A 20,484-nucleotide genomic window follows, 5' to 3' on the forward strand; every position below is an offset into this window, starting at 1 on the left:
GCCAGTTCCCCTTCTGCCTCCGTTCCTGATCAACCAGCCGGCGCTTCTCGGCTACTCGCGCTGCGTTCACTTCCAGGCCTCCGTTAGCATATTTTCTTCCTCACATTCTCCCCGTTCTGTCCCCGCTACTCTCTCACAGCAGCTCCTCCTCTGCATCGTGTGAGGACGGGCATGCTCCTCTGCAGCCCCAGTCTCTCTTAGTAACACCTTCTTCCCCCAAAACACAGATAATATTTGTACCATACTCTCAGATCTCACTCTCTTGTTCACTTGTCTTCCCATACATTTTGTTTATCAGACTGTTTAGTATTAAACAATTTCTCCATAGTGCAGATCAGAAAGGAGATTCTTGGCCCCTTACAGTACAGCTGTTAGGGATGGGAACAAACTTCCTATCCTCTGAACTTCCACTGCATCATTTGAAAAACTTTAAAAAGCCTGTAAAACAAGCTCAGGCCAATTGCAACATGAGGTCATGCAGCACAGATAAATATATTTTGCTACCAAGGCATTTAATTATTAAAAAATGTATCCATCAACCAAACCACATGAGACAGACAAAGATGTAAAACATGAGCTGGACCTAAAGCATGATTTTCCCTTAGTCACTTAGATGACTTGCTTGTCTGGAAGTCATGATGCAAACTTCCTGTAATGCTCTCTCACTTTTCTGTTTTTCTAGATTATATAAAGATTTGTCTGAGGAGAGACTTTTCAGAAACCTGAATGTTGCATCCAAATTATATCTGAAGTACACTAATTTAAAGAAGATAAAGTATTACCTAAGTAGTTCTTATAGATCTTATATATCTATATATGTTACATATCTTAAGATATAAGTAGTTCTTTCCTTATGTCACCAGAAAAGAACTGTATGTCCTAGCCTCATGACATTTAAAGAAAGGAGGGATTAATTTCCATCAGTAACTATTTCTGAAAATTAGAATCAGAACTTACAACCTGACTTTTGAAATAAAGCGAGTTTCATTTAGCTACATATAATTTCAGAATACTACAATTATTAAAGGGATTTAGTTCATTTATTTATATGAATCACCTCTGGTTTAAAATACAACAATGAAAACTGGCTTCAAACGATTTTCCATATCTGAGCACACAAAAATTATAATGCAAGTCCCAGTATAATTTACATACTGCAGTGGGCCTCTCAAAGCATTCATCTGAATAATCACATAATAGGTGAATCTCTAAATCCATATGCCATTCTGACTGCTGGCATGCTCCTTTTCCTTACGCCTTATCTCAGCATTGCCTAACTTATCAACCACATCATCTTCTTCACCCCTACCCCCCTTTCAAGTGAGCTGTCATATTCTCCAACGTACCTTCAAACAGTCCCCTAGTCACGTAGTTAAGTGCATGTCAGTTCCTCAAATGAGTAACTGATGGCTTCCAGTGATTCAATAGTGCCCAAAAGGGATAAACTTTACTGGTGAGTCAAAAAGATTATAGTCTACACAATGTGAACTTGGGGATCGATGTAGGAACCTGAATACATCTAAAATAAATGCAGGAAATGTCTTGGTTTTATAGATGGAAATGGAAGGAAACCTTTGGCCCTTTTAGCAAACAGGAGTTTAGAAGAGATTTTCTGTTCTTACCAAACATTAGTGAGTTCTGTAAGATTTCGGCCAAAGGTAAGATTTCAGCTACCTTTAGAACCACCTTCAGAGTCAACCTTTCTGAATACAAGCCTTTGGCCCCATCACTACACTTTGAAATAGCAACACTTACAAGTAGCTTCACAAGGAAATTAAAACAATAAGGACTCACCCTCTGAAAATGCTACATTGTAGAGAGGAAAAGCAGGGTTTATACTGGCTACACATATACTACTAGGCTCAAAAGCACTACCAAATTTCCAGTCCAAAGGCTATGTGCAACCCATCATGGCCCAAATCTGTAACAAGACCCAGGATTACACAATCTATTTATCCTGCCATCCTCATTTTTGTTTTTATGAGCCATGACACACTCCAAAGATGTTTTACCTGGACAATCAGAGTAACAGATTTATGAGAATCCATTTTACGGGATGGAACTGTCCTCCTTAGAAACTTAGAGCCAGAGGGCGGGGTGATGAGAAGTAAAAATGTCTTCCTCTCAAAACCTGAAGTTTTTCCAGTTCTTTGGGATTGGGAATGGAGATAATACTTCCTTTTCCTGAAGAACCAAGATTACCTGTATGAAGACATGTAAAATGTCTTCAGCTACTAGACTTCACCAATTGTGTTGGGCCTCAGGCACTGCACAGCTTGCTTCAGAAACTCCATGACAATCAGCAGTTTCTGCTCTCCTGCAATTAACTTCATCTAGCCTGCAAGTAAATGGCCTAAATTCAGATAATGGTAGACAGTCAAAAACCGGCTTTACTGATCTTTAAGATTAGCAATGTAGGTCTTACTGGCTATATGCTATCTACCCAAAATTGCTCATCTTCACACATTACTGCAATGAATCTCTAAGCACGGACCAATGGGTACTACAGTTCATCAAAACTGAACCAAAAGCCAACGCAAACATAATGTGCAGGGAAAAGAAGAAACTTCTAAGTGATTAAAAGAGTTTCAGATCCTCCCTCGGTATTACATGATCTCAGCAAGGTTCTAAAATATTGGAAGCTACTAATCTCTACAATACCATAGTTCTCAAAAGACAATACTGAATCCTACCTGTCCTCTTCTGGTTGGAACCTTACTCCTGTGCATCTCCACACCAGTGATAGGAATCAAAGAATCAGTTAAGTTGGAAAAGACTTGGTTTTTCAAGACCATTGAGTCCAACTGTTAACCTCAGGGATGGTGACTCCACCAACTCCCTGGACAGCCCATTCCAATGCTTGATAACCCTTTTGGAGAAGAAATTTTTCCTAATATCCAATCTAAACCTCCCCTGACACAACTCAAAGCTGTTTCCTCTTGTCCTGTCCCTTGCTCCCCAGGAGCAAAGCCCAATCCCCACCTGGCTCTACCCTCCTGTCAGGGCGAGAAGGTCCCTCCTGAGCCTCCTTTTCTCCAGGCTGAACCCTGCCACCTCGCTCAGCTGGTCTTTGTGCTCCAGACCCTTCCCCAGATCTGTTCCCTTCTCTGGACACGCTCCAGTCTCTCAACGTCTGTCTTGTCGTGAGGGGCCAAAAACTGAACACAGGATTCAAGGTGCGGCCTCAGGAGTGCCCAGCACAGGGGGACAGTCACTCCCCTACACACTGGATTGTGTGCTATAAGCATACAAAGGAGTAGAGCACCTACTCCTGAATTTCCTAAGCACCAAGTACCCCAGAGTGATACTTTCTGTAGTGCACTTGAGAAGCTCACCACAACTTTCACAGATGCTAAATAGCAGTATGAACACACACTCAGTTTTATAATGCAACATTTGTATAAATAGCACTAGACCAACAGCAGATCAGTGCAGAAAGCTAAGTCCGTCTTGATTGTAAAAGATGTCTCAAGCAAGCATACTTGCAGGGAGCACTCTCTTTGTAGAGGATGAGGAGGGAAGCCTGTAAGTTATCTGTAAAATGCACAATATCAGACTCAAAATGGCTGAGAAGAAAACAACAAGGTAAGGAAGCTTGTAAGAGTCGCTCTCATGCGAGACAATGAAGAAATTGCGATCGCTCCCTGGAAAACAGAAATAGCAGCACGGAACAAACCTCCACTGTAGAAGTCCATTCATACGTTGAAGTCCACAGCTCAGGTCCTGCTCCTCTGGACCTCTGGACAGCCCGTGCATCATCCACGCCGGCAGGACCCAGCCCCGCGCCGGCCTCCCGGGGCCGCGCAGCACGCGGCCGGCCCTGCGCGGGAGAACCCGTAGCAGCGGGAAGGAGTCACGGCGGCAGTAGGACCCAGGGCGCCCTCGCTGTGGCAGGGGAGGGGCGAGAGCCACAGACCCGCCGCGCCGGAGCTCCGCAGCCGGCGGGACCAGACGGGCTGGGGCGGGTGTGTGCGGGCGCACGGGGACAGCAGCTGCGGTCCGGCGCGAGCACGGTCATCCTCTCGGTGAGGCGCGGGACGTGACTCAGGTACTGAGGCGGAGCCGTCGTGCGTGATGTTGCGGAGCGCTTGCCTGGCGCACGGGGCCGAACGCCGTGGGGAGTGCGGGGAGCGCGGGGATGGCGGGGGGTTCCTGAGCCGCGTGAACCGACCTCAAAGCTCCCGGCTCACCGAGGGCGCATCTCCGCGTGGGGCTGTCCGGGTCGGCGGATGCGCCCTAGCGCCTTCTAAGCTTTGGGCGAGCGCAGCGCGGGAGGCGAGGGTTCATCCCTCGCCCAGAGGCTGCGCTGGGCGCCGGTGCGGCGGTGGGCACGACGCCGACTGTCCTCGCCCCCCTTGGCGCCACCTCACGAGGGACGGCGGGGCGCCGTCCCACCGGCTGCGTTTCTCCCCGCGCATGGGACCAAGAGGGCGCATCTTTTCCTCGGAAAACCCTCGTTGCCGTATGGGTCGCCCAACGTCCTCACAGCCAACGGCCTGAAAGCGCTGTCCGGGCGCAGAGCAGTGCTGGCGACCAAGCCCCGCTCTGCCCGCTACGGGAGAGCGCTACCCCCAGCTTCTTCCCCCTTTGGCGCCGGGTCACGTCTCGGCTTGCGGTGCCGCCGGCCCCAGCGCACGTACAGTGCCACACCGGGGGCTCGTGAGACACCCGCGACCTCCGGGGCTTTGTTCCCGTCAACCCTGGCCTCAGACCGTTACTGGGCGAAGAGGGTCTCCGCGAAAGCCTCGCCTCCGCGATCCCTTCGCTGCTGCTCACCTCCTGTTTCAGTGTCGAGCCCCGGGGGGTGAATTTCGGAGTTCTTTGTCACAGTGGTGACCGCTCAAATCCGTCAGAGCGAGCGACGTGCAGTCTGAGGACCGTCCCTTCGTAAAGGACGTCGTGGCAGCCCCGGGCATGAACTCCGTTACTCGGTTCAGCGAGCGCTCTGAGAACGGTGGGGAGCCTCCCTGGGCTTCGCGAGCATCGCCGAGTGCTCCGCGGGAGCCCCCTCGGCTACGTGCCCCCCCCGGAGCGCCGCTCGGGCGGTCGTGGCCGTGGCCGTTGGCGGCGCCACGACCGCCACCATTGTTTCCCGACCCCGCTCCTCCCTTGCGGGGCGGCCGCCGCAACCCCTTTCCACTTCTTGGGAAGGAGCCCGTTTTTGCTGCTGCTCGCAATCCACCGGGAGTGGTCTGCGGCTTGCCTTCTTCTAAGAGGTTCCGCGAAGAAAAAGTGAACAAAGGTGGAGTTGAATTGCAGCAATACAATTTCCTCTCGGGCGCAGACCGTTAGCACTGGTTGTGGAAATGCGCTCCTCTTGGGCAGCGGGTTTGCGTGCTTTTTGGCTAAAGCAATTGTAAGACCATTTAGTTTAGAATGTCACAGAGTAACGTCAAGTATGGTTTTGCAGTGGTTATGTCAGAGGAAGCAGTGTGGCAGTCAGCCGCTTTAAAATGTAAACCAGAATCTATTAGTACAGTACACCTGTTGTGGTTTAGTCAGAAGTATAACACAAGATATATTATTTTATATAGTATATTTTTATATTTTATATATTATATCTTTATATTATTTTATATATTATATTTTATATACTTTATATATTATAAAAATATTAAGGTCATGTTTTAAATTGTGACTGAAGTGGGAATTCACATATCTCAGTGTATAACACCCTATTATGCAGCTGCACTGTCCAAAGTGATTGTGTAAAACGACACCTCTGAGCCAGGCAATCTTTTCTCAGTATATTCAGCTACATGTGCTAACCCGGCTTGAGATACAAGTGCATACAAGCACTTTATACATCATGGTAGTTCCATGGTATTCTGCAAAAATTAGCACTTATGTCCAGCTGGTGACAGGACTAGACCCTTAATTAGTGTTTATTTAGCTCTGTCACTTTTTGGTTTTATACTAGGCAATATAAGGACACTTCTCCAAGAATTTTCTGGTTTTTTAAAGCTTCAACACATTGCAAAGCCACCACAGCTGCAGGGCTGAAATTAATTTTCACGATACATGAAAATCAGTTGTAAGTATTAGCTGAAGTTGGGGGTCTGCAACTTATATTTTTGAAAGCAGCCAGATAATTCCAGTACAACTGAAGGCATGTTTGTCACTTTTCTGTGAACACAGAAAGGGCACATGTTCTCTGGTCTTAAGGAGCTGCTGTGATTATGACATTAATACACTTATGGTAATGGTTGTGGTGTAAAAAAACCTGTAGGCTTTAGAAAAATAAATCCGCTTCTCCAGAAAGTGGGCATTTGATATAGATACAATAACTATGGAGGTTGACGATGCTATTGTTATAGGACTAGTATATTTGTTTTTCCAAGTAATGTAAAGAGCAGGGTTCCAACATTTTCATTATATGACATAAACAACCAAATAAATAGGCACAACTTTCCCTGTAGAGCACTTTACCCGGATAATAGAATCTAGACTGGTTAGTATTATTTGCTACACATAAAATTGCAGTGTGTCATTGCAGTCTGCTAATAACTTGTGATGAACGTTACTCACTGTGCTGTAGCAGTGAACGCTTAAGACATTTTGCAGCTAAATGGGGACTGGAGATTGATTAATAGTTAAGTGTTGGTACGGAACGTTACTTACAGCTACAGACAGCACAGGGTTATCCTAGGAGTTTTGAGAGAGAGATGAGAGAATGGTGAAAGCTGGCAAACCCTTAAGAAAGGCAGCAGATCTGGAAAACTGTCTCTGATAAAACAGTGGAGGCCAAAATGGGAGAGTGGAAGTCCCTGTGGGGCTTTGTGGGAAGGAGAGAAGGTCAGGGTAGGCATTGGCAAATATGGTAATGATTTTGTAGGAAACAGAAGTTTACAGCAGCCTTTGGAATGAATGTGTAATTCAATTGGCTGATATTTAAGCAGGTAAGCCACAAGAAATGCACTAGTGTGTTATACCAGTGGCCCATCAAAATAGTTGCTATTAAGTACCTGAGTTGTAATAAATAAAATTTGATTTACAGATGTATGTATTAGTATTTAGAGAATCAGGAAAGACTTAAAGTCATGCTGAATAGGCAGATGTCCGTGATGTCAATGCAAAGTGTAGTTGTTCTAAATGCAGAGGGCTGTCACAAGGGTCAAGAATATTAAAATAAAAATGCTTTTGCAGGAGTAATTGCCTGCAAAATTTCAGTAGAGTTGGTTAGTCTTAGGATTCTTCACTCAAAACCACGAAAAACATACATATTTTGTTTAGTCTGCTTAGATTTTAATACCCTTAAGGGGGCTAATATAGGAGGTTTATGACTCCTATTAGCACAGTATTGAGCAGCGTATGCTTTTCAATGTATTCATACCTCCAACACCCTATGAAGAGAGAATCATTATTTTCTTCACTCCACAGAGAAGAAACTGAAGGAGGATCTCTACATTGCTCAGCTTAGACCATCTTCCTTATTTTGTAATTATACAGCTCTCAACCTGGTGGGGTTCCCAACTGAATTCCAGCCCGAACTGGGTTCCCTATCTGGAAATCCATGTTCAATTATTGATTAACATTTTTTATTTGTATCATAGGAATTCAAGGTTGGGTAGATTTCTGCCATGGTTAGAAGAAATTACTTCTTCTTGAGAATTCTTGAAATTAATTCTTCCTGTGAACGGGAAGTTCTTAAGATATATAGGTCTGCCTACATACTCACAAATGTCCTTTCTACCCATACTGCTGACCATGAAGTACTGCGATGTGGCCAATAAGAGTATTGGCTAAACACAAATAATAGATTCTTGCAATTTCTAGCTGCTCCTTTTTATAATCCAAATGCTCCCCTTTTATAGACATCACCAAAACCACCACCCACAATGCTCCCGACAATCACCTAGTATTTCCTCCTAACTGAGCCTATACTAGTTTCCATAGCAACAGGAAGATAATATCAGGAAGATGAAACCCCATGTATTTAACTACATCGTTCCCTTTGTTTTAGACATTACCAAAGCAAGAACCTATTCGTGATAGAAGGAATCTGGAATAAATACTGACAATACTATCATGTCTGTTGTGGAGATACGAAACTGAGCTGCAGCCAGTTAAATGTAATCCTTTGCCTCTAAATAGGGCTGAGCTAGCAAAAGCAGAAAGCAAAGCAAGCTGTTGCAATAGTTATGCAGTAGCCTCCTGTCTTAGCAGGCTTTGACAGCATCCCAGCACTGAAGCGAAATCATAAATAAAAATTTTACCTGTGCGAATCAACCACAAGCCCAGCTTTTCTAAAAGTACTGCCCTTGTTTGCACATCTTACATGGGAACCTCTGCACTATTTCCTTATTAGTTCTTAAGGAGGTGAATACAATCTAGCCTAGTAAGGCACACAGCAAGAGGATGAAGTACATCTTCTGCTGTGTTCATTTCATTCTGGTTAACAGTTTTTAATTTTGGTGTGTTACCATGAACTGCTGATGGACAAAACCAGATGAATAATATTAATGGTAGAATCACAGAATGGTTAGGGTTGAAAGGGACCTTAATGTTCATCTTATTCCAAGCCCCCTGCCATGGGCAGGGACACCTTCCACTAGACCAAGTTGCACCAAGCCCCATCCAACCTGGCCTTGGACACTTCCAAGGATGGGGCAGCCACAGCTTCTCTGGGCAACCTGTGCCAGGGCCTCACCACCCTCACACCCTCCTAATATCTAACCTAAACCTGCTGTCTGTCAGTTTGAAGCCATTCCCACTTGTCCTCTCACTACATGCCCTTGTAACAAGTCCCTCTCCAGCCTTCTTGAACCCCTTTTGGCACTGGAAGGCTGCAATAAGGATGCTCCAGAGCATCCTCTTCTCCAGGCTGATCAATCCCAATTCTCTCAGCCTTTCCTCGTAAGAGAGGTTTCTTTTTGATATATGCATGTGCAAATTAAACCACTCTTAAAAGGATGACATTCGAAGATCTGTTATGCTGGTTTATGGTTATTTTTAGCCAAATGTGGTAACAGACATGACAAAAAGAAGAGTAAATGGATGATACTGTTTGTTTCCCCATAGGCTTATTTTTATGAATGCTGGAAAGTAGGCCAGGTTCCCTCACATCAGCAAGTCTTGCTCTTTCATCACAGCAGCACATAAAACCGTTTTAGAGACTGTTTCTCATAGCAAAGATGGTAAGTCCCGTAGGGCAGATGGAACAGAATATGTCTCTTACAGGCCGACTTACTCTGCTGGGCATGAAAGGACGGCAACGGAGGAGGATGTTTCCACCTCGTATAGGGGAACCGAGCTCCGGCCGCCGCGAGCGCTGGGCGGGGGAGCGGCCCCGGCCCCGCCCGCAGCCCGCGGGCAGCGCCCGCCCCTCGCCCAGTCACGTCCCGCACGTCTCAGTGCGGCGGGGCCGCCACAGCGCGGGTCACGCGGGGCCGCGGCGGGAGCGGCCTCCGCAGCCCCGCCCGCCCGGGGCTTCCCCCGGGCCGCACTCGCGGCGGACCTGGAGCGCCGGGTTCACTTCTGTCCCCCCGGAGAAGCTCGAACGGTTCCCTTATGAAGGAACAAGCGAGCTGCCAGCTAACTGGTTCTTGACGGGCGCTTCCTCACGCAGATGTCGGGACTCTGCACTAGGACTGCAGAGGCTGCCCTTTGAACATCTTTCCCGTCGACGCAGTAAAGCAGACTCACCGCGCCTGTGTGCAGGAAGCAGCACGGGGGTGAATGCCATAAGCCACTGAATATCCCTATCCAGCACTTTAAGCAGTCTGGAGAGATTGCCAGTTGCTATTTTTCAACAAAGCATGCTCATGTGTTATTGCTAACTTTATGTTGCTACTAGATGTTTAACGCAAACAAACAAAATTTCCACAACCCTTTCCCCCAACATTTTAAACATTCACCCCCAATGAAATGTTCTGACAATTTGGAAGGAGTGTAAGTGACAATTCCTCCTACGCCCTGAACTCCAGTTTTTTATCTTATCGCTGTTCTTTATACATTTGAACTGAGATACTTTAATCAGCATTTCCCCTGTTATCATCAATACTAGAGAGTTGCCACTGTCACAAAGGATTACACTTTGTGTACTTACTCTGTGCTGTCTGGTTTTTGCTTCAAAAAAATAAGTCCTTATTTAAATAAGGCTTTATAACTTGTATCAAACAGAAGTTACTGGGAAAAACAATTTTGAAGGGTGGACAGATCCCAGTGTCAGAAGTGCAGAGATGCATCTTAAGACTTATTTAGCAACCTAAAGCCTGCTGCAGAAATTGCCCAGTCTACCAAGCTATGTATTTTTACATATTCTTACAGCAATCAGCAAATGAGCCATCTGCAGCCTCAGATGACTGGGTTTGTTGAGGTATTCAGTTTCCCTTATTGTTAAACCATTTTATGTTCTAGTTGTATGGACTTAAGATGAATTGTTTTCTATTTGATTTCCAGAAACCAGAAAACTAGTGAAGCCAGTACTATGACACTTACTGTTCTCGTACAGCCCAGGGTAATAAAACAGCAATAGTCGTGGCAAGATTTGTTTCTGTATCTGTATATAAAGTTGTTTCGTCCAAGCTGGTCTAAATGCCATAGTAAGTATGTCCGTACAGGCATATTAACAATCATCCATTTGGTGCTCAGTTGTCTAGACAAGTCTTCATCAGATTGTTGTGCCACACGCAGTCTGGCTGGGAAATGAAGATGTAAGAACTACATAGTTCCCCATTTACAACAATCGCTGTGCAAGCCTATTCTGTTGAAAGCAGAAGCATTCTTCAGTGATGAACACCTCTGATGTGCAACCATGCTTGCACTCCTCTTCTGGGCACTTTTGTAGAGAACACTGACACAATAGGAGTAATCAGCTGAACTTTAAAGAAATGGCCAATTTTTGTACATGTAAGATTTAATGTGTAACTTGTTTGAAGCTCACCTCAACATTTTCAAGACTTTTGTAGTACACAGACCCTACAAAAACCTAATTGCTGTGATGCAATACCTCCCTGCACTCCTCACATAACATATGGAGACACTTTCTGTGCCTTTTCAGTGTCTTTTTTCACCCCGTATCTCTCTAAGACTTGGCAGCATTACACATTCTCACGAGAAAAGATTTTTCATATGCAAAGCTGCTTATGACTGCTTATAGATGTGAAAAATTAGATTCATGAAATATACTTTTACTGCTAAGGTACTAACTAACAACAACAATGGAAAGTATTTGCTTCAGGCAGGCAGTGATACTGAACATTGCTACAGTTACTAACTCCCAGCATCCACAAAGACTGCCTGTGCAGATTTTCACTGCACTTTAGCTTAGGTACTTACTCGATGGCTGACAACTTCTCAGCATCTCAAGGGATCTCTATATCTTTTCAAGATAGCAGAGTATCAGGGTGGTATTGCTATCCTCAGTAGGAACAAAAAGCCAGGGTGATTAGTCCACTGTTGCACAGAACTCTTGCGATGCACCAGATCTTCTACAGGCATAGTCCAGGAGCTTCACATAACAAGGTCTTGTAACAAAAATCCCACAGACTTTAATGCAGTAGTTATTACATATCTGTGAAAATCAAATACATCCCTGATCTGCTGTAATGGCTTCAGTTTTTCTATGGAACAGTGATTTGGTTGAAATCCAGTTTTGACTTTGAGAGCTGTGAGGGGACATTTAGAACACAGATATGTGCATCTCCTTTTTATGTATTTTTGCAAGCTTTGTAAGAACAAAACCTGAACAAGGAATAGGTACAATTGCAGTGCATCTTCAAGACTTTTATTTAAAGCCGTCCTATACCTTATTTTTAATCGTTCTCCAATTTTTGCCAATTTTGGTTAGATAATCATCCCAATGTCTATAGATACTAACTGCTTTTTGTTTCTTAGGGAACACGCAAGCTTCATCATGGGAGCTGTAGTAGCTGATGATGGTCCATCTGGTGTTAAAGCCCCTGATGGAGGCTGGGGCTGGGCTGTCCTTTTTGGCTGTTTTATCATCACAGGATTCTCCTACGCCTTTCCTAAGGCAGTTAGTGTTTTCTTTAAAGAACTTATCCGGGAATTTGGCATTGGATATAGTGACACTGCATGGATTTCCTCCATTCTGTTGGCCATGCTTTATGGAACAGGTGAGTAGTTATCTGTTTTTGAAACAGTATTGCGTCATACAATGAAGTTTGTAAATCATACGGTTATTTACAGCATGTATCATGACTGCCTGTCATTACTTGTGTGCAAGTAAGGCATTCCAAAGAAGCATTACTATTATCACATAAATCAAACAGTTATTTAAATCCAGCTTGGATTTAAATTAAGTCTCTGTAACTCAGTATTTACTAGATGATGCAAAAGAAAAATTGCACAGCACTCTGAAGACAAAAAAGGTAAGTATTTGACTGTAGAGGAAAGAACACTCTTCCTGATTGGCTTGACTGTATGGAGAAAGCAGGAAAGAATCACAGAATCACTGAGGTTGGGAAGACCTTAGACCTTTAAGATCATTGACTCCAACCTTCTGTGAAGTCCACCAAAGAAGAAATGCAAAGTGACATAAAATCAATCCCAAAGATTCGTTTATCTTAGCAACTCTAACTTGCTTTTCTTGCCTAGGTCCACTGTGTAGTGTATGTGTCAACCGCTTTGGCTGTCGTCCTGTCATGCTGGTGGGTGGCCTTTTTGCCTCCATGGGGATGGTGATAGCTTCCTTCTGTACAAGCATTGTTCAGATCTATCTAACTGCAGGTGTGATTACTGGTAAGTAATGTGTATTGCTGAAAATGAGTTAACGTATGTCTTAGCTTTAGGTTGAAGTTTTCTAAACGTGATAAATACCTGAAGTGTCATGATCACCCAGATGGATTTTAATAAAGATGGCAGATAAATGTGGGATTAAACTGTCATTTATTTTTGCTATAAATATTTAATAGCATGAAGTGTAATCATAAAGTACAAGAATATTATGGAGGTGGAATGCTTTAAAAATGCTACCTTAGATTTCTTCTGTCCATTTGGAATAAAACTATTTTCTCTTTATGTGTAATTGTAATTTCTTTAATAGTGATATTGTAGGCTGGTATTATTTTTTATGTATCCTCTGTTACAGGTTTGGGTCTGGCACTAAACTTTCAGCCGTCACTCATCATGTTAAACCGTTACTTTGACAAACGCCGGCCCTTGGCCAACGGGCTCTCTGCCGCTGGGAGTCCAGTGTTTCTTTGTGCTCTGTCACCGCTGGGGCAGATACTACAACATGAGTATGGCTGGAGAGGAGGATTCCTTATACTGGGTGGGATGCTGCTCAACTGCTGTGTATGTGGAGCACTAATGAGACCTTTGGAGCCACCCAAAAAGTCTGAAGCTACCAAAGAGCCAGCTGAGAAGAATGTGAAGAAAAAACTTCTGGATTTCAGTGTGTTTAAAGATGGTGGTTTTGTAATCTATGCCCTAGCAGCATCTATCATGGTGCTTGGCCTCTTTGTTCCCCCAGTTTTTGTTGTGAGTTATGCCAAGGATTTAGGCTATCAAGACACCAAAGCAGCTTTTCTTCTGACTATTCTGGGATTCATTGATATCTTTGCTCGGCCTATTTGTGGAATGGTAGCTGGTCTTAAATGGGTTAGACCACGCTGTGTCTACCTCTTCAGTTTTGCTATGATTTTCAATGGTTTCACAGATCTCATGGGTTCGATGTCTGTTGATTACGGTGGACTGGTGGTCTTTTGCATTTTCTTTGGCATTTCTTATGGAATGGTAGGTGCTCTTCAATTTGAAGTTCTCATGGCTATTGTTGGTACTCAGAAGTTTTCCAGTGCTATCGGTTTAGTGCTCCTGGCAGAAGCTATGGCTGTTCTAATTGGTCCGCCATCAGCAGGTAAGTATTCCATTCAGTTCAGAATTCAAAACCATATGCACCGCATCCATTTACACAAAATTCAAGGGAGCAGAGAAAAGGATAAGAGTCACTCAAGAAATGCAGATTGTGCCAGTGTTGCACATGCTTCAAAGGCTTTCTGCAGTTACACTCTGAAATAGACCAAGAAGAGGTGGGATGAATCTTTTCTCCTTCTCGGATCCATTTTAGTATTGGTTAAATTGCCATCTGGAGATGCTGCTATTTCTCCTCTGAAAGCCTGCACCGAATCTCTTATTGGCAGATACCTGACTGGGGTTCAGAATATGAAACCTGTCAATTTTCTTTGGAAAGCACTAGGACAGATTCTCTATACCCATGGTAGTTTTGGAGAAGGAAAGAGAACATTGGAAGAAAAAAAATCTTACAAGGAGGAGTATAAAACTGGACTACTTTAAGGGAGGTAGACTGCTTCTATTGCACTTGAGTCACAACCCAAGAATAAGGAAACACGATGACATAGTCAAATTCATTAATTTGAAGTAAAAATGAAAATTAATTACTAATCAAAGAACATATATTTTACAGATCCTGAACTGAAACACACTTTGCCTACCAAACCCCAACAGTTCATTGACATAAAATGTTTACACCATACACTAACAAACGTGAAGTATTTTTATTGTGACAGAACCCCCTTCATGGCAGTTCTGTGGAAAGTACTATGGAAGTACTATGCACTACTTCCTTTGATACTCAGGTTCAGAGAGGCACTTCCTTCACATCCTCCCACATGTTCTTTCACATCCACCAAGTCCTATGAAAACTTAATTTTACTAAAGTGTCAGAATCAGTCAATTACTCCAGACTGACTACTAAGTAAGATTTGCATCTTAAGCAGACAGCCCATGGAGAAAGTTAAATGAGAGTGGGAGCAAGAGGAAGCTGATGATACAGATCCTGGCCACACATTTTTATCTGAAATACATAGCACTTGTTTCATCTCTTGCATATGAAGGCTAGGCTGGTTTTATTTCAGTTGAATTGCATGACTGTGTGTGTGCATGGGAGTATGTGTTTTGGGATGTGATGTAATGTCAGTGACTGTTAAACTGAACTGAAATAATTGAGAAGTATTTTGTTAAACTTTTTAAAATCCTGTTTCGAAAAACTTGCTTATAGATAGTCATGGTAATTCTAGACAGCGGTGATTTAAATGTTTAAAAAAAGCAGAAAAAATTCGCTGCAAAATAATTGCTTTTGTTAATTATCTGGAATGTTACCTTTTTCAGGAAAACTCCTGGATGCAACAGGGAGGTACATGTTTGTATTCATTATTGCTGGAATTGAAGTTACCACCTCAGCACTTGTATTGGCCTTGGGAAATTTCTTCTGCATTAAGAAAAAATCGGAAGAACCACATACAAAAGAAGAAGCAGCAGAAAGAGAGGAATTAAACAAATCTGAAGACAAAACTCCTGAAGATGCCAAGGTGGACTCTATTGAAGTGGAGCAGTTTCTGAAAGATGAGCCTGAAAAAAATGGCGAAGTTGTAACTAACCCAGAAACATGTGTGTGAGCATGACAGGGAATTGAAAAGTGTTTAGAAAAGAAAGTTTTCCAACACTATTTATTTTAGAAACAGAACTAGTTTAGGGCTGGGCCATCTGCTTTAGTAACTGGAAGCTAGTCAGCTCATCAGATCTCTTTGGAAGCTGATTAGCTGGACAACTTCTTATTGGAAAATCAGCTTTATCAGTAAAAGGTGGAGCATTGTGATTATACTTTTTATGTAAACTAAAAAGCTTTTATAAACACAAGTAGGCTCTCGCTATGCATCACCAGAAACTGCTCACTTGGAAGAGATATAGGAAAAGTATATTTTAAGAAAAGTGGACTTATACGTATGTTTTCAGACAATATTGATGAAATCGCTGTGTTGTGTGACTAAGTATAATTTCCCTGTGTTCTCTGTGAAGGGAAAAGAGTTTGAGATGGAGAAAAATCTCAGGAACTTAACGGTCTCCATTAGGTTTTTGAATTTCTTACCTTTTTAGATTTTTTAGATTAATTGGCTCAGTCCTAATTTAATTTTGATAATATCTGTAACTTTGACTTATGTACATGTATTTCTGAGTTCTGTCTAAACCTGTAACCTTTGTAATTATCATCTGGAAATTCTGTTTGTGAAAAGGCATATTACAGATAGTGTCCTGATTAGATGACACAAGTTGTATTCTGAGGTAGTATACTGAAAGAAAAAAAATGAGCAGAATTGATCCCGACAGACCTTAAGCAAACAAAATGAGCCTACATTACATATACTGTGTTCAGTACGATTTCCCTAGAGCATTGAAAAATATTACGAGTAACATGGAGAACATGGATATTAGATTTAGTAGAATATTCTGAAAAAGTGTCCATTTTGTATAGAAAAAAAGTGGTGCAAGTTTCCAGATGTCCTATAAATTAGAGTGGGTAGACTCAGGGAAGAGACTGGACTAGTTTGAAACATGTTAGCCATCTATAAAATGCAATGTTAGCATCACAGGAAGGTCTTAACAAGTTTGGTTTTGGTTTGTTTTTCGTCTTCCCCTCTTCCTCTCCCTCCCCCCCCATTTATCCCACTTCCCTATCCTTTTGCTTAATCTATGGAAGTTCAAAGTGCCATTCCTGCTGGCTAAGGAAACACAACAGAACCGCTGATCATATTTATGACAGCACTGCACTGAAATAGAAAAGGAAGGCACAAGGAAGGCATTCTATTTTTTTTTTCACCCAAACACATTGAAGAAATGTCATTTTTTTGTACAAAATCATGCTTCTGCAGCTTACCTTTCAGATTGGCTTATAAAAATCTGTCTAGGCTTTGTGACTGCAGTAACAATCTTCAAAACAGACTAAATGTAAAAGATCCGGTTTTCTTACTGGGAGCGAAGGAATACTGGCTTTCAGGTGCCAAAATTGTTCTGCTTGATAACTGAAAACTTAAAGATGCTAATCCCCTAAAACCCTATATCCCTTTTAAATTAACATCATTAATTGTTTCATACTTTACCATTATTAACAGAAACAAAGTGCCAAAACCATGAACTATCTCAGCTACCAGCTTCCATTCTGCTAGTTTCTTCAGAATGGCTTTGCATCATTAGGACAACCTTGTACAGAAATTGAGAAGTTAGGATCTTGACTTTTAAAAGAAATAGATGCTGCACAGAATAAACTTTATTTTTATATCCCATGTAGTGTGTTACTTTAAAGTCTTTCATTAATTTAGTGGCAGGAAATGCAGTGACATTTCCCAGTTACAAGAGCTTAGCCATGGAACTTAGCTCCAGTTTGCTAAAGACTAAATTGATACTTGAAACACAACACTGCTAGTTCCAGAAGGCAAGAGAAAAATGGAATCCACAGAGTAGTTTATCGTATCCCTACGATACGTTTATCGTATCCCTAGAAGCTGCTTCAGATGATACATGAAGACCTGATACAGCTTTCAGACTGGGGTTCCCTGCTCTGTTTCCAAAAGCAAAAACTGGAAATGTTCCCAAAGGTGAATTCAGATTCTCAGCCATTTTTGTCTTACTGTGGCTTTTGAAAGATTTCTTTGCTAAATAATGCTACACTGTTATTACACAACTAAATGGTTATTCCTTTAACCTCAGGTTTTGGCACAATTTTAAGTTTCTGTACATTCTGCAAATTGTCTAGATGGCTTTGTATGTGACAGAATATCCTTTGTGCTTCATACTGACTTTCCAGACTTGTGTTTCATTTTTCATACATAATACTTTTATGGTTAAGCTGAAATGAGAAGTGTTATGTTACAATTTTATATGATTGAGGCAGAAGAGGAAGTTATGAAGACAGTGGAAAGCCATTTCAACAAGACACCATAAATAACCTCGTAAGTAAAACCTAGTGTTCCCCCCAGGAAGGGCCTTTGACTCAAGGATGAATTACTCTGACTAGGACTGCCAGTGTTCTTGAGCTGTTTTCAGCACAGACCTACCGCTGGATTGAGGTGTTTGTAACAGCAGGAGATGCTTTACTACATGAGTGGTCAAATCACAGGACTTCTTTATGGACTGAGAAATAAAAGGGCTAGAATTTAATTTGCTAAGAAGTTTAAAAAGCTTTTACCATTTTCTATAATTACAAGAAGCATCACCACAAAGATGAGAAGCTCCTAATGTAGCTCTCTTAGCAACACCAAAACTGGCAGGCTTAAGAGTATTTCAGAGTTCTGGAGTCAGTTAAGCTCCCTGCTCCCATTCTGTCCCATCCAAAGGTAACAACACCCAGGTGTGTGCAAGCCCTCCAGTCCTCTATCTGTTCGGCTGCCTTAATTCCCTTGGAAAGAAATTGCTTATATTGATGGGAAAGAAACCTCCATCCATGCCGGATCCCAACCTGGACACCTGTTGGCCAGTATCAGGGTGTGCTGCAGCATGTAAAACTGCTCCTATTGACATGGGCCACAAAGGCCTTCACATTGAGCTCCTGTTTTACAGACCTTCCTCCTTCCTACACCAAGACTTAAAAAAAAAAAGCAAGCAGCAAATCCTTTGGTTCCTAGCACTGTCTAGCCAGGCTCCTTATTTTAACTCTGCTTATTGTGTATTTAATATTTAAATATATGTGTAAATAAAAATAAATATATATAAAATATATTTTGTATATTTAAAAGCAAGGAATTGCTTTTAAATCCCTCCAGGTATTTTGGTATAGTATTTCTTTAATCCCAACACCACTGAGATCCCCCTAAAGGCAGTCTGTGAGATATGCTCTTCCATATATTTCGAGGATGCGCATGGTCAGACTCATAAAGCAATGCTAAAGAGACACTAATGCCCAAGGACACAGGCAGAACAGTTTCATGCGACATCTACCCAGATGAACCTTTGTTTACCCTCCACTTGGTTAAAATTTTGTGATTTGAAAAAAAGGAGAGGGAAAAGGAAAGGAATGCAGGTAATTATGCAACTGAATTGCCAAGCATCCAAAGATTATGATTTGCTCCTTCCTTTGAAAGCAATGTAATTTCGTTAGACAGGTAGTTGATAAATATATATCTAAGAAGTCTGTAAAGCAAACAATCAACGGAAACAAGTGCAAAAAATCCAAGTATAAGACTATAAAATTGCCGAAAGACAGTTTTCATACATTATGCCTCTGAAACTAATGGGCAGTCTTTTACTGAACAGGTGAGCAAAATTTTTGAAGCATTTTAGATCTTCATACTTTCTATAAATTGTATACTACAGGATTTATGCTTAAAATACTGTATGTTTTTTGTGTAATTGACCTTAAGCCCTTATCTTCCTGATGCAAGGAGAGGAAATGTGTATAAATGTCAGGAACGCACAGAGACTATATAAAGAGGTGTACACGTGTATGCACATATATATTTGCATATGTATGTATCAATCTATATATATATATCAAACATGCAGCAGAGTAAATAGAGACAGTTTGCCCATTTATTATAGGCAATGAGCAGAGTTAAAATTATTTCCTTCCTCCTCCTAAGTTTGCCTTTTTAAAAATTCTAAATAAAATATCTTGCAGCTATTTGGAGCCTAGAAAACCTCAGTAGAACTAAAAGTCTTCAAGTGATGCAGCTATCTGTTTAAAGCTAAGCCAGTTCCCTAAAGTTAAGACTTGAGATGGTATGAAGGTATGGTGTGAAGGACTGGACAGTTCTTGTGCTGGTTAATATTAAATCCCATACACAAAAACGTGTGTTAAGCAATGTAAAAATAATTCTCTAAAAAGAAGTTAGAATACTCCCCTAACCAAGCAATCAAACTTCAAAATGAAAAAACCAGAATTCACATATGCACCTTTGGTACATCCCAAAGAAAAGGTTTAGTTTGGTAGACAATCACAAACGGAGGAATTTCAGCAGAATGCAAACTCTTCCATGTTATAGGGCTAAGTACTCACTTGTGTGTGTGTGTGTGTGTGTGCGTGTGTGTGTGCGCTCCACACTTTCTTTAGGATTATGGGAATACACCTCAATTTTGTGCAAGTGAGATGAAATTTTGTTTCTTGTTAATGCACTTTAATGTAATGTGTACATTTATACTTAGATTTTTTTTTATGCTTTTCTAGTAAACTATTGCAAATGTAGTGAATAAATATGTGATTGTCAAAACCTGTTTGAGAAAATAAGCTCAGAAAAAATAACTTTAACACCCAGATTTGGAAATTTGGCTCCATTTGCACACGCTCAAACAGCTATACAGAGGCAAAGTGTTTATAGAGAAGAAGTGACACTTAGCTGACAGGCAGCCAGAATTTTATGTGGGCAAGGGGGCTGCTTTTGCCATGACTCATAGTTTGGCCAATTCCAAAATGGGTATGTCCTCTTGCTGTAAATGATCCCGAAGACTATTTTAAAGCGTCAACTAATTTAAGAGCTATTAATTTTGTGCTGCTCTGTGTAAAAATTATTATTCTCTGAGGAGTGCTCCAGGTTTTGTTTGCAGGTGAAGTTTTATGAACTACTATGACTCATAAAGCCCTAAATATTTTGAGTAGTGACCTGCCAGCAAGCTGTCTATTGTCAAGTGCTGCTCTTTAGAACTTGAAAGTTCCTAAGAAAACAGTGTAAGAATACATTTATGGTGAGGGTTTTTTGGATCTTATAATACCCTAGCTAAGACTGGCTCCTCAAG

At 41.9% G+C, this 20,484-nt stretch overlaps 1 protein-coding gene across 6 annotated transcripts; it reads left to right on the plus strand.

Moving 5' to 3' along the window:
• Positions 1–3,887: 3,887 nt before the first annotated feature.
• Positions 3,888–19,978, plus strand: SLC16A3 (solute carrier family 16 member 3). 6 transcript variants are annotated; one of them, XM_032706973.1, is made up of 7 exons: positions 5,067–5,242; positions 9,022–9,137; positions 10,402–10,544; positions 11,839–12,080; positions 12,562–12,705; positions 13,055–13,822; positions 15,094–15,971. In XM_032706973.1, exons 4-7 carry the CDS (start codon positions 11,858–11,860, stop codon positions 15,378–15,380), a joined length of 1,422 nt encoding a protein of 473 aa, XP_032562864.1. In that variant the 5' UTR covers positions 5,067–5,242; positions 9,022–9,137; positions 10,402–10,544; positions 11,839–11,857; the 3' UTR covers positions 15,381–15,971. The 6 variants fall into 6 exon arrangements, with proteins under 6 accessions (XP_032562862.1, XP_032562868.1, XP_032562864.1 ...); XM_032706972.1 differs by lacking the exon at positions 5,067–5,242 and having other exon boundaries at positions 8,797–9,137; XM_032706971.1 differs by lacking the exons at positions 5,067–5,242; positions 9,022–9,137; positions 10,402–10,544 and adding an exon at positions 3,888–4,048 and having other exon boundaries at positions 15,094–19,978.
• The last annotated feature ends 506 nt before the right edge of the window (positions 19,979–20,484 follow it).

Source organism: Chiroxiphia lanceolata, chromosome 19 (assembly GCF_009829145.1).
Source record: "Chiroxiphia lanceolata isolate bChiLan1 chromosome 19, bChiLan1.pri, whole genome shotgun sequence".
NCBI lineage: Eukaryota > Metazoa > Chordata > Aves > Passeriformes > Pipridae > Chiroxiphia > Chiroxiphia lanceolata.